This window comes from Embiotoca jacksoni, unplaced genomic scaffold (assembly GCF_022577435.1).
Source record: "Embiotoca jacksoni isolate LCO1_2020_lvr unplaced genomic scaffold, fEmbJac1.0.p SCAF_21, whole genome shotgun sequence".
Taxonomy (NCBI): Eukaryota; Metazoa; Chordata; class Actinopteri; family Embiotocidae; genus Embiotoca; species Embiotoca jacksoni.
This window is the reverse complement of record NW_027185352.1, coordinates 5,192,612-5,207,295: the sequence shown is the minus strand read 5'-3', so window position 1 is coordinate 5,207,295 and position 14,684 is coordinate 5,192,612. Positions and strand designations below refer to the sequence as shown.

The 14,684-nt window shown below is 42.5% G+C and overlaps 1 protein-coding gene across 2 annotated transcripts in view; it reads right to left on the bottom strand.

Moving 5' to 3' along the window:
- Nucleotides 1-249: 249 nt before the first annotated feature.
- slc38a4 (solute carrier family 38 member 4) overlaps nucleotides 250-14,684 on the bottom strand; it is a 37,828-nt gene continuing 23,393 nt past the window's right edge. For both annotated transcript variants that reach the window (XM_069156523.1, XM_069156522.1), the window contains exons 10-16: nucleotides 14,233-14,484; nucleotides 12,615-12,694; nucleotides 12,390-12,490; nucleotides 12,069-12,193; nucleotides 5,575-5,719; nucleotides 4,365-4,462; nucleotides 250-4,180 (exon numbers count right to left, since the gene is read on the bottom strand). In XM_069156523.1, the coding sequence (XP_069012624.1) occupies nucleotides 4,076-4,180; nucleotides 4,365-4,462; nucleotides 5,575-5,719; nucleotides 12,069-12,193; nucleotides 12,390-12,490; nucleotides 12,615-12,694; nucleotides 14,233-14,484 (906 nt within the window). In that variant the 3' untranslated portion in view covers nucleotides 250-4,075. The remainder of the gene's footprint in view (nucleotides 4,181-4,364; nucleotides 4,463-5,574; nucleotides 5,720-12,068; nucleotides 12,194-12,389; nucleotides 12,491-12,614; nucleotides 12,695-14,232; nucleotides 14,485-14,684) is intronic.

Sequence of the window (14,684 nt, the reverse complement as noted above, 5' to 3'; positions counted from 1 at the left end):
GGAGGCCTAATATCATCTAATCGTTATGCCAGAAATATGACTGTGGTCATTATATTCCCAGATGCCAGTTTGGACAGAAACATGTTATATAAGCGTGACAGAAATATGTTTTTTCCCGGTGTTTGAATATAGACTCATACACACACATTATGTAATAGTAAACTAATAACCAGGGCACTGGTACTCTTTCAGCCCGCTTTGATTTCATTTATAGTGTAACCTCTTCATAATAAAAGACTAAAACAAACCTTTTTATTTCACATTTTTATTTTTCATCGTAATGAAACAGCATCACTGATACAAAAAACATCCCCTTTGTTTAGGTAAAATTACAAATCTGAATGTTCAGCCTGATCCACAGGAAGCAGAGACACTGTGAACAGCACAAACATCGAGCCAGTGCTTCTCCACGGCTGAGGGTCCATAGAAAAATAAGGCAGGTGGTTCTGTACATCTTTTTCGAAACAGTCAGCTTTAGCTGGGGACTTGTCTGCTCTACAAATCCAAAATAAGGCTTCTCATCTTGGCCAGCACAATATACAACCGTATTGTACAGCTCGGCTCAATCATGCAAAAGAGTTGAGGAGATTTGAAGCTATACAAAAGTGAGAAGAAAAATTCATCCAGACCAAATACCTGAGATACTAAAGTGGGTCGAGGTGTAGTGTAACGAGCTTTCTGATAAAAGTCTGCTGCCCCTCGGCTTTCTTTGTAAGATGACTCTTTTAAAAAGATGAAACTGAGGAAGAGACGAGGCTCTGACATTAGCAGGAGACCAATGACACTAGCGCTAAACATTCATAAATGAATTTTCGAGAGTGAGACAGATTTTCAAACGGAGAACAATCCATTATTGAACATTCATAGTGAATACTGAACCGGCTGTGTGGACCCCTCGGTCATGAAGCTCGCTGACTTCACCAGGCCGTGGAAAGCTTCAAATTCAAGTAACATCGTGGAAAGAAAACCTCACCAAAACTGGGTTGTAAAAGGTATTTCTATGACAGCAGTGATAAACATTATAAGCCACAGTAAGGTGTGAACTCTAACTGTGTTCGATTGTCCTGGTAGAGCTTCAACCCACACATGGTTTGTGTGTACGGCTACATGATAGCATCCATGCTATGTGACAGATAGCAAAAGCCACGAGACTCTCTTGTAAGGACCTTCCTGCAGTGTTGTTACACTTTGGATGACCTCATCTTGCCTCTATAAAGTGTTACATGGCCGTTTTTAAAAAACACATTTAACATGAATATTGTGGCTTTCATTTTCAACCCAGCGTTGGTCAGCAGGAGCCAGACAGTTTCAGAAACTTGTCGCCTAATTTCTGAGACTTCTAAGAAAACTGTGTTAAGTAGGTCGTTGATTTAATACATCCTGATATGAGAAGTTAACACAAAGACATGAAAATGGATATAGGGAACACATTTTCTACAAATATACAAGCATCAAATAAAAGAAAAAAAAAATACTGTCATACAGCAAGAGAGAAAAACAAAAACAAAACAGGACTAATACACGTAATATATATTTATATATATATATATATATATATATATATATGTATATATATACTAAAACAAATACTGGATTGCAGAAGACTTGTCAGGTAGAATCCCCCAATGACTCATTCATAGGAAATGAGTGTCAGTGTACCATAAAATAAAGATTATTTACAGAGCATATACAATTGTCCAAAAAGACCATGTTTGTAGTCCAAAAACATGCACATAATACACTATTTCATTTGAAATATCTATTTGTTTCACGTACATAGATCCACAAAAGATCTATAAATGTTGTCCACTTTGGCTGGATGTGTTCACGACACGTAACGGCACAAGAAAAGAAGTGAAATGAGACAAATCTGAGGTTTTTTTTTTACGTCGTCATCAACTATTTTGCAAAAGATACCTGTATTAGAAGCCAATTAAAAATAATCCAAAAGGCACAATTTAAATATTTGAATCCCGTTATGATATATATCTGATTAAATGTTTAGGTAAAAGGCATCAAGTAGTTGTAAAAAGTGTGAAATAAATGTTAACAGTGAGTGTACAACACAATGAACTACCTGATGATTGATTTACTAAGTTTAGTGAGTGAACCTTACTCTTGTCACGAAAACAGTAGAAGTGACCCATGTAAAACCATGTAACAGTAAAACTAAATGGTTTCTTAATGGTTTCCACATTAATTAAACATGATTAACACATTTTGAGCTTGGTATACATTCTTGTACTTAAACTTGGGTCACATCCTCTGCATAGTGTAGGTATCCATACTTTAGCGAGCTTCTCTGCAACAAACAGTGACATAATGTGTGTGATATTGTTTATCCATGCCACTTCTTCAAAATCACCACTCTTTAAAGAAATACTTTACTTCTGCTAAGACTCCGAAGATAAGCGCCTTGATGCAGTGAGCTAAGTGCAGCATAAACAACTGAAAATGAAAAAAAAAAAAAAACAGCACCTCTAAAGCATGATAGCTGAAATTGTGTTGGTTTCATTTGGATGAAAACCAAAATGAAAATGGTTGAGTTGTGATTTTGTGGAGTCAGCTAGCTGTTTTCAAATCTTCACACCAAGCTATCGCCTACTGGCTGTAACGTTGGTATCTGTCCTCTCATCTCCCTCTGCTGTATTTCCCAAAATATTGAACTATTTTTATGAGCTGAATAGCCATAAAAGTCGCATTGAAAACAAAAAGGATCTTCCTACATATAAATTACATTTTGTAGAGCGTGAGGGTTGTTATTCGGCAGTGATGAGGATTTTATGGCACAGCTTAATATTGTACTACAATCGTGACATCTTGAATGTACATCCATATGAAAATTTAAATAAACTAGGTCTATTTCATGTTTCTTCTTTTTGGCTGACATTCATTTTGAATTGTCCAAAATGCATATTTTAAAGTTGTTTTTACGTCCATTTTTGCCAATTATTTCTAAAAAATAACAACAAATGATTCCACATGTTGAGCTTTTGAGCCCGATATTTAGCGCCTGATAAATTATTCCAGAAACCACTTGTTGGAAATGATCATCCAACTTCATCCAACCTGAATGGCAGAGAGCGTTAAGAGGCCAAGAAGATATTATGCACAGCGCTTAATCTTTTCAGTAGATGCACTTGATTATGTACATTCATGTGTTGTATGTTCAGATCCCTCCGTGACAGTAATACTGTACAGCCGGGATGAAAACATCCAGCGAGGAAGATCCTTGAGTTTGTGGAGCTGGGAAACTCCAGCGTGAACCTACTGACTAAATCCAAATGTGCATGCAGACTTTGGCAAAGCTTCTGATTGTTAATGTGTCGCAAAACAGCAACTGAAAACCTAATTTTTCAGTGTAAAAATCAAAATTAAATTACTTTTTAACCATTGTTTTGAGATGAGCTGTCTGCTTGATTCATTTCAGGTATTTTTCATGGATAGTAGCTGGAAAATAGAGATGTGCGTGTCCATGTCTATGTCTGGGTGTGTGTTAGCTCGCCACACACAGTGAAACATAATGCTAGAAATGCTCTTTTTTCCAACGGATGACGACTCACTCCACCTCCAAATGTCTCCTTCAAGTTCACAGCAGACTGTTGGACTTGCATCATCCTCCCAGCCCTGCGAATTACAGTTCACACATCTGCTTCAGGTGAGGGCCGCAGAGGATGCGTTTGTTCTGTCTCTTCGTAGCTGCAGATGAAGATGACGACAGTCGTGTGATGATGATTTTCGGCGGTCTTGGAAGCATGTTGAACCAGAGTCTGTTATCCCCTTCTCTGGGTTTTGATTCTCTTGTTTGTGTTGTGTCACATCCACAAAAACAACAAAAATCTAAAAAAAACAGTAACCTTGCTAAAAAGACTCCCTCCAGTGATATTCTCTGGGGGGAAACTGAGGATGTCTTTTTACCCGGTGCAACAATTATGTCCATTTATGATGGATCGATTGACAAATTGAACTGAACGAGTAGGCAAGGCAAACCAGAAGAGATGCGGTGGGGTCAGGTGAGGGTGGTGGTGGTGGTGGTGGTGGTGGTGGTGGTGTTCTGAGGTGGAACAAAAAGAGTTTAGTGGCCGCTGCCGGAGCCGGGGGGGTTGTGGATCCAGTCGAGGACGATGAGTGACAAGCTGCCAATCATGAAGATGACTCCCACAATCAGGAAGATAAGCGCCTGAAGAGAGAAAGAACAAGAAGAGATTCAGTGTGTGGAGATGCAACAGCAGAGGTTTGCTGAAAGTTCTGACTGGTCACGTTTTGAAAACGTTATCTGCCCCTCGGGAGATAAATGCAGGAAGCTGATACAGTGAGAAAGCAGCTGACGCTGCGGGATTGCGAGTATGTTCCCGCACACTTACCCCGATCTTCTGTGGGGAGCGGAACGGCACTGACTTCACCAGGCGGAGGTAAAAGGCAGCAGGGAGGATGAAGATGAGCATGGTGGCCGCAGAGGAGCCTGTAACAAAACCAAGAGGAAGATTACTACGCTGTCCTTCTCTCTCCTGTAGTTCAGAGCTTTCCCTGCCGGTATGTGACTCGAGCTGCGCGTTTCCAATCTGTAGTTACTGGCCCTACAAACCTACCCGATGTCTTTTGTTTGTTGTCTCTCCATGCTGTTCTTTTCTCTCTCCGCTCTCCCCTCACTCTAACTGGTTGAGGCAGTTGTCACACTCAAAACTCTCATCCAGCAATTTGAAATAGATATTTGAAATTCAGCAAATGGAAACTTTTAAATGTGCCCATTTTGACGTGGTTTTAAAATGCTGTAACTTGGACATCATGCAGTATTGCACAGGTTGCGATGATACTGCTAAAGTGACCATAGCTCTCATTTATTACGCACCATCAACTATTCTAAACAAATAAATAATCCATCACGCATGAATGTAGTTTATGGAAATGAATGGATCTAGGAGTCATTTGAAGAGCTGAAGGAGGGATTTAAGTTTTATTTATTGCTATTAAAATTTGAGTTCTGAGTCATATTTGCGTTTGCCTTGGTAATTATCGACAGTATCTTTAAACCTCATTCACACCAGTGACCGCCTCCCCAACCACAGAATGTGAGTGCATGCAAATGTCATCGTTTTAGTGCAGGTTTAGGTTAGTGCACCGCTGAGGCTCCACTAAATATCGCAGATTAATAAAAGGCTCTTCCTCCCAGGCCTCAAATCCATCAACATGAGAATCCTTGGCGGGTTAGGGCGGATAACCAACTGAGACCTTTTACAAATTAGGCCATGGTTTCACCTGTTATCGGGAGAAAGTAGTACACCTGTAAATTTCACCGTGTGTTGGCAAGAATGTGAGTGTTTTAGATCCAGTGGTCACAAACCACTCGCGCAACTGCACTTTAAGCTTCTGTACCTCCAACATCTTTACTTCATAAACTCACCCCTGAAGTGACGCCGCTAATCAGGCCCCGACTGCCACCCTCGCGGTTTTATCCAATCATATTTATCCCTGCTGGGAGGTCACTCGTGTCCCACATTTACCAAGTCTCACTCACAAGATATGTTTAATTCAGGAAAAGCCGTTATCTACGTCGCTCTACGAGTCCAGACTCACCGATGAAGCCGAAGATGTCCCTGATGGTGGGGACGAAGATGACCAGCATGTTGTTGAAGGCCAGGACGGCGGCGGCGATCAGCATGTGGCGAGTCCAGCTGAACTCTCGACCGCTGAACAGCAGCGTGGTGATGGAGGAGCGGATCTGGCAAAACAAAAAGTATCGACACTTAAGATTTGGCCTTCATCAGACAAATCAGTCTATTAATATTACAACAAAAACATGTTAAGAATGGAGAGCAACAATCACTGTTTTTAGTTGACTTGTGACTCCAAAGGCATCAGTTTGGTTTGATAAATTAAATTAAAACCCTGCACTAAATTTAGTTGAATTCACAGAGGAAACACACACACACACACACACACACACACACACACACACACACACACACACACACAGAAACAAATATCTTCAACAGTCTGCCAGCCTCGGCCTGCAGCTCATTCCCACACTTGGCCACAGACTGAAGTGTGTCAAGTGCTACGAGGGCAAGTGTGTGTATGTGTGTGACAGAGGGAGAGAGAACCAGGAGATCCCAGCTAAGACTCCCAGAGCTGCTGAGCCACAGACAGCCTGTTCAAGCCTTCAGTGGGTGAAAGGTTGCGGGTATCAGGTGAAACCTGACGCACCGGCAGCTCGCGGGCCACAGAGAGAGAGAGGTTACCAAGAGCGCTGCTAACAGCACCCATTCAGAAAGGCTGGGGATTATCTCCCGCAGCGCAATGGAGCCATGGGATTGCATCAGCCAGTAGTGAGAGGAGGAAGGGCCCGCCGGCAGGGGCGGAGGTGTGTGTGTGTGTGTGTGTGTGTGTGTGTGTGTGTGTGTGTGTGTGTGTGTGTGTGTGAGTGTGAGTGTGAGTGTGTGTGAGTGTGAGTGTGTGTGAGTGTGAGTGTGAGTGTGTGTGGGTGTAAGTGTTTGTGGGTGCGAGTGTGAGTGTGAGTGTGAGTGTGTGTGTGTGTGAGTGTGTGTGAGTGTGAGTGTGAGTGTGTGTGGGTGTAAGTGTTTGTGGGTGCGGGTGCGAGTGTGAGTGTGCGGGTGCGAATGTGAGGGTGCGGGTGCGAGTGCGAGTGCGAGTGTGTGTGTGTGTGTGTGTGTGTGTGTGAGTGTGTGTGTGTGTGTGTGTGTGTGTGTGTGTGTGTGTGTGTGTGTGTGAGTGTGAGTGTGAGTGTGTGTGAGTGTGAGTGTGTGTGAGTGTGAGTGTGAGTGTGAGTGTGTGTGGGTGTAAGTGTTTGTGGGTGCGAGTGTGAGTGTGAGTGTGAGTGTGTGTGTGTGTGAGTGTGAGTGTATAGGTGCGGGTGCGAGTGTGAGTGTGCGGGTGCGAATGTGAGGGTGCGGGTGCGAGTGTGAGTGCGAGTGTGTGTGAGTGTGTGTGTGTGTGTGTGTGTGTGTGGGTGTGTGTGTGTGTGTGTGGGTGGGGAGGGTCTTTACACTAAGTCACTATTGTTTTTTTTCTGTCAGCCAGTCTTCCTTCCGCTTTTACCAACTAGTCCCACGTTAAAGCAGATGAGGGGTCACAGTTCATCAAACTGTATGAGGAGGATAAAATATGTGTTTCAGAGAACTTCTTGTCACCTGTATACCTGAAAAGGACGAGGCATGTGTAATACTTTCCACTGCTGGCAGAACATCACATGCCCTTTTAAGTCTGACTTAAGCACAAGATTTATATTCAGTTAGTATGGCACAGTGGGGGCAAAAAAAAAAAAAAAAAAAATCAAATTAAGTGGATTTTCTGCACTGTCAGATTGAACCTAGTGACCTCCATCATGAATGTCAGGAGGCACCAGGAAGACGCCTGCGCTCCACTGTCTGCTGCCAGAGAAGTGTCACGGCTGCAGCCAAAGCACATTTCGTGTTGGAGATAATGACCACAATTTAAAGTGCATCTCCCCAAAACTTCTAAAACCGTGCCCACCCCCACCCCCGACCCTCCGCTTACTCCCACCAGCTGTTGCATAATTAAGCCAACTTGGAAAACTCGAGCCTGGATGCAACATTTCTCCCCGAGGCTCCAAGCTATTCAGCACCCGACTGTTACCTGGTGTGAAGCCTTTGCAGTTCACCGTGTGATATTTGCACACTTTTTAGACCTTGTATTTTACCTATCTGCCTGCACACACACACACACACACACACACACACACACACACACACACACACACACACACACACACACACACACATCCACATGTACACACAAACAGATTGGCCCAAACCAGAGACTAAGATCTAAAATGCAAGCTGGTTCTGCAGAATTTGTATTCACGTATTCAAGACTAAAGACACTGTGTTGCAGCTGTTAAACGTGAGTCCCTTTGTTTTGACAGAAGCTGAGTGAGAACAGAAACTACATGCAGAAGGTAAAAACACCCTTTACAAGTAAAAATATCAACAGGAAAGTCACATCAAAGGGTTTTTGACTGTCAGCACTGAAGCGTGACTCGAAATGAAACCGCCAAACTGGGGCGCTCAGTTTCTGAAGCTTTTAGTCAGAGCTTTGCTTCAACCAAAACAATCTTAACAGATAACAGGCCGCAAAACCTGGAGCCATGAATGTAGACACGAGCTCTCTGGCGGTGAAACAGGCCCTCTGCAGCACCTCAACAACCCTGCTGTGTCACATGAAAACATCGTGTACTGCGTTTCAGGATACATATAGAACTTCCTTTTTACTGCAGTAAGAAGCACTTTTGGGTTTCCAGGCTGTGAAATGTCCGACTGGCTGCTGTTAATGCTGCTCCAGCGTGGGCCTGCATTGGCTCTAATTCACCAGAGGATAATGGCTTGTTTGACCTCAGCTCTTGTTGAAAAGAGTCTCAGTGCATCTGGACCGAAAGGAATTAACTACTTATTTAACATTTGTAACTGCACAATTGTTGGATTATTAAAAAGTAAGAAACTCATGACTATTTCTTTTTTTTGACCTATTTACAATTTTTATAACCATTTTTAAAGCCTTTAGGATCCATTTACGAACCCTTTAAAAAAAAAAAAAAAAAAAAAGAGTCTTTGCTGGTACCGAAATGGTAATTGGGAACATTTAACTGTGACTTTTGTCTCCTTTAAAGGGCACAAATTAAAACAAACTTCATAGCACACAAGAAATTGTTACTAGCTAACAGCTTACTGGCTAAGCTTTAATCGCACTGTTTGAAATGTTGATGTAGTTGCTGTGTGTTCATGTTCAGTGAAAGGAAACCAAAGATTGTCCTACTTTTTTAATTTAAGAGAAATCAAGTCAAAGTAGAAGAATCCCGCTACCTCGAACAACTTAGTTTTTTATCAACTAGATAGAAAGTCTAGAAAATCAGGATCAGCTAACTGTATTTTGTCCATTTGTGAACGTCATATATTCATTAGCAAAGCAAATGTAGATTTTGCTTTGTAACTGTTTGATAAAAAAGACCAAAATATATAAATATGACCATGTTTGGTAAAAAGAAACCAACTGACGTGTAGGCCAAGGGTTTACAGGCAAGTCGTTTATTCAAGGTAGTCTCGACAAAGAAAGTTTTTATGAAGGGAAGATATGAAGGTGAAGTTTGAGGTGTTAATCAGCTCACTTTGCGTCCCTCTCCCGTGTTTTCAGTCTCCAGATGGAGCCTGAGAACTGGGGCATGTTTGACTCCACATAAAGCCCTTTCATTATGTATTGGATCCTGGAAAACCCCCTGTGATCTGGCCTCTGTTGGCATCTACCCTTCACGTGACTGCGCGCACACACACACACACACACACACACACACACACACACACACACACACACACACACACACACACACACACACCTAAACATTTGTCTCGAAGCGCACACTCCACCCCCCGCACACATTCCCCGTGCTCTCATGTACCTCCCCACAGGAGCCAAGGACAGTCACAGACAAAGCCAATATTAATCTCTCGCTGAAGGTCGCCGGCATTTTCTTGCGAAATGAAGGCGGAGAGGATTTGAGATGAGATTCTCAAAAGGTCAAAGTGAAATTTGGCAGAGCGACGGTGTGACTGAGTCGTTCTTTCGCTCTGATGCCTGATGTCTTTCGACCGTATTACAGCCGTTTAATTTACTGCAGGAATAGTTATGGTCAGTTAATGAAACGTTCCCAACTCATTAATCAGAATAACGTGCACAAATCAACTTTTTTCCAGTCACAACTCAGCTGAGGTCACCGTTTCATTCACCTTAATGTCTCTCGGCAACGAGTAAGACGACTTTCTTCAGCAAAGCAGACCATGAGTCATGACTGTTGAAAGTCACATATTTACAGTACAGGCAAAAACAGGTTTACAAGTAACACTCCCTCACAAAAAGAATGTACTTAAATTTTTTTTTTAAAGAGTTTAGCTGATTAAAGGAACATGAGGACATACTGCAGGTTTCCCTACTGTGTTGCTGCCACTTGCTGTTTCCACTAATCAACCACAGCTGCTTTGGAGCATCTTATTTCAGTCTTGTGTTTCTCTGTCCTTATCAACTTTTTATCTCCTTGCTCAGACACTCACTATTCCACTACCTTCAAGAATTTTTTTTGTATTTATGATTGCTGCATTAAAAACAACAACAACAACAACAACAACAACAACAACAAAAATCCTGATTTTACAGTGGCTTTTCAAAAGACATTGTGGAGTTTTATGTGATGTTTTAGTGATATAAGTGTAATAGTTGCAAGTTGAGTAAAAAACAAAACAAAAAGAAAAATGTCAAAGGTGACATAGCTTTACAAAATAGACAGTCTATGAATGCAGAATAGAATAAATACTTACTGTCTACAGTCTCTTCTAGCTGTAAGTATGTATAAACTCATGTAATTTAACATGCTGTATAATTAGTATGACGCAGGGAAGTGCAACTAATCTCAGGTTAACACCACATTTCCACTAAACCCCGTCACTTTCAGAGGAAGTATGATATCAAAAATCCCCCACTGTGGTATCATTGTGTCGGCTTTGTTTGGTTCAGCGTAAATAAGAAAAGCCAGCGTACTGAGGGGACTCCATTACAACAGGGTTGCTCGGTTTTTGTTTAAAACGGGCTCATGTTTAGGGAAGATCCAGATTTCTGTACACTATCATCACAATATCAGTCTTCTAGGCCTGCGTGGGCAGAGGTTGGCTCTCTGCCTCCCTCCCGCCCCGACCCCCACACCCCAAACCCCCTCCCTCCATCTCGGTGGCTCCGCCTCTCTGTAGCGGTCAGGGTGAGGGTTTTTCCACTGTCCACCCAGTCTGTAAACTTCCACTGCAGAGATGGGGATGGGCGGGGCATGAGGGAATCCTCTCACTCTCTCTTTGACACAAAAAAAAAAAGAAAAAGGAGAGAGGTGTCTGCTCAGGCAGATCCAGTCTGCAGGAGCAGAAAAAAACTAAAAAATAACAAATTGATACAAACAGATGTTGGCTGATGTAAGAGGGTGCAGATGCACAGAAATGTGCTAGTTCAGATCCTGTAACTGTGCGTGTTTGTGTGTGTGTGTGAGTTTCCATAACATGCACTCACTGCTGCATCATTGTCTGTCGGTACTTTCCCTGTTTCTGAATATCAACGAAGCTGCTGCCCCCTGGTGGTAGCATGCTGTAATTACAACCACTTCAGAAATATTTCATTAAGAAGTCGCCACTTGTCTTTCCATTGAACCAAGTTTGTGTGCAAACATGTGTAAGTGTGTGTGTGTGTGTGTGTGTGTGTGTGTGTGTGTGTGTGTGTGTGTGCACGCGCGAGCCCTAAAGCTAAAACAGGGCAGGAAACTTCCTCTGGCCAGCAGCCATTTTTGTGAAGTCCATAAGAGCCAAGCTAAAATTAGCCCATGACCAAATATGGAGAGGGAAGGAAGAGGGGAGTGTGTGTGAGTGTGTGTCTGTGTGTGGGTGTGGGTGTGTGACTGAGACCACAAGTTTTGGTGACTGGACATCACATGCAGTCTAGCCTTGGACACCTACATTTACAGAAAACCAGGAAACTGACACAAAAAGTAAAACGGGCCTGACTGCAGCAATCTTCAAGTGTGTGTATGCACGTGTGTGTTGATGTAATTAGGAGGTGTGGGCTTTTACAGCCTCGGCCTGTGGGAAGATGACGACACAAGACGAGCTCCCAACTGAACAGTTTGTTCTTTTTCTTTTACCAAACTGGAAAAAGCAGCTGCGTCCAGAAAATGACAAAAAAAAAAAAACAGATCGACTTTGCAGCAAACACAAAACAGCCTGTAAGCAGAATGACAGAGTGGTGGTAATGCTCAAAATGTATTAGGGTGGTGTATGTTTGTGTGTGCCTGTGTGCTCTGATGTAAATCAAGTTATAATGCTGCTTTCACGAGGCTGCATTTAATCATGCTGAGAGATGAGAGAGACGCAGGAGAAAACGCCCTCGACAGGATGCTGATGGACGTGTGTTCCCTGCTTGTCCTCAGAGAGGATCGGTTCAAACAAAAAAATTCATAAAGGGCTTTTCAAGACAGAACGGAGACAGACTGTTTTCAAACTTGTTGTACTTACAGGGAAAAGCACGATGGGGACAGTCAGGGTGACGGCAGTGAGGACAGCCAGACGCACCAGCAGCAGCATGGTGTCAAACTTGTACACTTTGGTGAAGGTGTGGAGTAACTCTGCCTCCACATTTTCTGTGTTTGACAGGAGACAAAGAAAAAATATTAGTTTGTGAAGAACATTGAGATAAAATCTGTGACAAAATCAATTCTGTTGCAGAAATAGTCTGATTCCGATCGTATCTTATCACAGGAAAACAACATTTGAGGCTCCTTTTTGTCAATTCGTAAAGCTGACTCTCACTGCTTGGTTGTGTACTGTTTCTCTTACCATAGAAGGTGAGGTAGCCAAACAGCGCCGACAGCATGTACATGATGAGCATGGCCAAAATGGACAGGTTGGAGACGTTCTGCATCTTTTTCCGGCTGCGACTGCAACGCACACGGTCAGAGGGTTGCACTTCAATAACCCGACTTTAAAGATGCATATAAACTGTAAAAGATTGTACCAGGTGAGGATGTTTCTTCACTGCTTGATGTAAAGAGGTGCACTTACTCTTTCAGCTCACTGTAGATAGGCAGCACCTCGGGATGGCAGACGAAAGCAAAGGCCAGGATGGGCACAGTGTATGAAGTCTGTGGGAAAAACATACAAAAGGAGAAAGATGTAAGATTCACCATCGATGGTGCTGTCAATCCAAGACGTTGTTCAGACTGCAGGCAAATCTGATCTTTTAGGACAGACTGTACGAAATGATATTTGCAAGTTAACAGATCGGTTTTGGGAAGTCCAGATATCACTAGCTCATCTGCATTGGTTGCTGTGGTAACGACGAACCAGAGCGTCCGGATTAAGACGCATCTGCAGAAATCCGACTAGAATCACATTTCAAACCACCTTAAAATCTGGCTTGGATCTGTATTTCAAACATTTTCATGTGGTTTTTTGCTGATGTGACAAAAAGTGGATTTGGTCTGAACAAAGTCCAGACAGCGTTTTGACAGTGGATGGTGCTGTGGCTCCAAGACAGAAACAGGAATAACAGGAAGCATCTAGAAACTGTTTCTACAGCATTTGAATGTTCTGACACACCAGACAGTTGGACATGAAGCAAGTTGTATTGTGGTCTACCATCACCCCATAATTTTTGATCCACCACGGGGAGTTCTGGTTGTAGCGAGAAACAACGTTTGAAGCCAGAAACAACTGATTTCTTGCAGGTTTCTATTTATTTTCCTCCTACGTGGTTTTCTTGTTCATCCACAATCGAAGCACTAAGTACAGCCAATGAAAAGCCAAACAAAGCAACACATTACAGTTCCAGTTGCCACTATTAATCAGAGCTAGTCTTTTTGTTTTTGTCCTTCACTTTTCTGATGTATAGTTGAATTCTATTTGAGGCATGTTTCAAGGTGTTAAAGTGGAAGGTTCATTTGAATGACCCTGATCTAGCGGTGTTGGTTGGATTAGGACCACACACCACTAACTTGGTGCAGAACAACGTCTGTCTGCTGCAGTCTTCAAATATATCACGTTTTCACAGAAGCCGCGATGCTGTGTATTCTGTCAGTAATTCTTCTCGCTTTAACAAACTTCCACAATATGACAAACAAGCTGAAAGATCAAGTCACAGGTGGAAATACTTCATCTTTGAAACACATACAAATGACTCAGCAGTTAACCTTGTCTCACAGTGGGAACATAATTGTGTCATAGACTAATTTAAGATCAGATAGGCCCAGGAAAAAAAACCTCTTCATGCACAACGACACGCCTGCTTTGACGCACCACCTTCACCAAACATGTCTTAGCAAATACGTGGCATTTTTCTTCTGTTTGATTTGTAAGCTGAGATGCAAACAGACGTCTTTTCACTCCACTCGTCCCTGCAGCCTCATGTCATATTGTATACGTTTATTGTTTTCTAATTTTCAATCTCTGTGTTCAACAGGTTGCCACAGGATTATCTTTGTTTGTTCCAAGTGGTAAACTGAGCCAATGGGGAACATTTAGTGCCTGTGACTAAATGACAAACCCGCTAGTTTTGCATTTAAAAAAAAAGGTTATGTTTAGATGTAACATTGAACGAGTTGGATGGAAATCTGAAAAATATGCCAATCAAAGTTTTCTCAACCAGCATTACAAATCAACCTTTAGCCTGCACACATTGTACCTGTGAGTTGAAGACAAAGTATTTAGGTGTGCACATCTCCTCGTCGTCGGGGTGAGGCTCAAAATGGATTCCCGTGGAGTGATGGCTGCCGAGGGCCGACGGCGAAACGTTGGCACGGGAGAAATCCATCTGCGCCGACTTGTTCCGTACCGTGTACGGCCCCGGCATGTCCGAGGCGTTCATGCTGCCGTTGGACAAGTGGTCGTAAAAGAAAGGAAGAGGGCACGGCAGCTGGGTCTTCTTGTAGATCATCTGGAAAAGGTCAACATGAGGTCATGCTATGCTCTGACAAATTGTGTGCAAAATAATAAATAAATAAAAGGGGAGAAAAACAGAGAAAACTCCTTCATTGTAGCCTTTCTCTAAATCCACCATTTGTTTTGTACATTATGTAATTTTCTCAAAAAGTGACCTCCAGTCAAAAGTACACAAACATAGTACTCATATCGGAT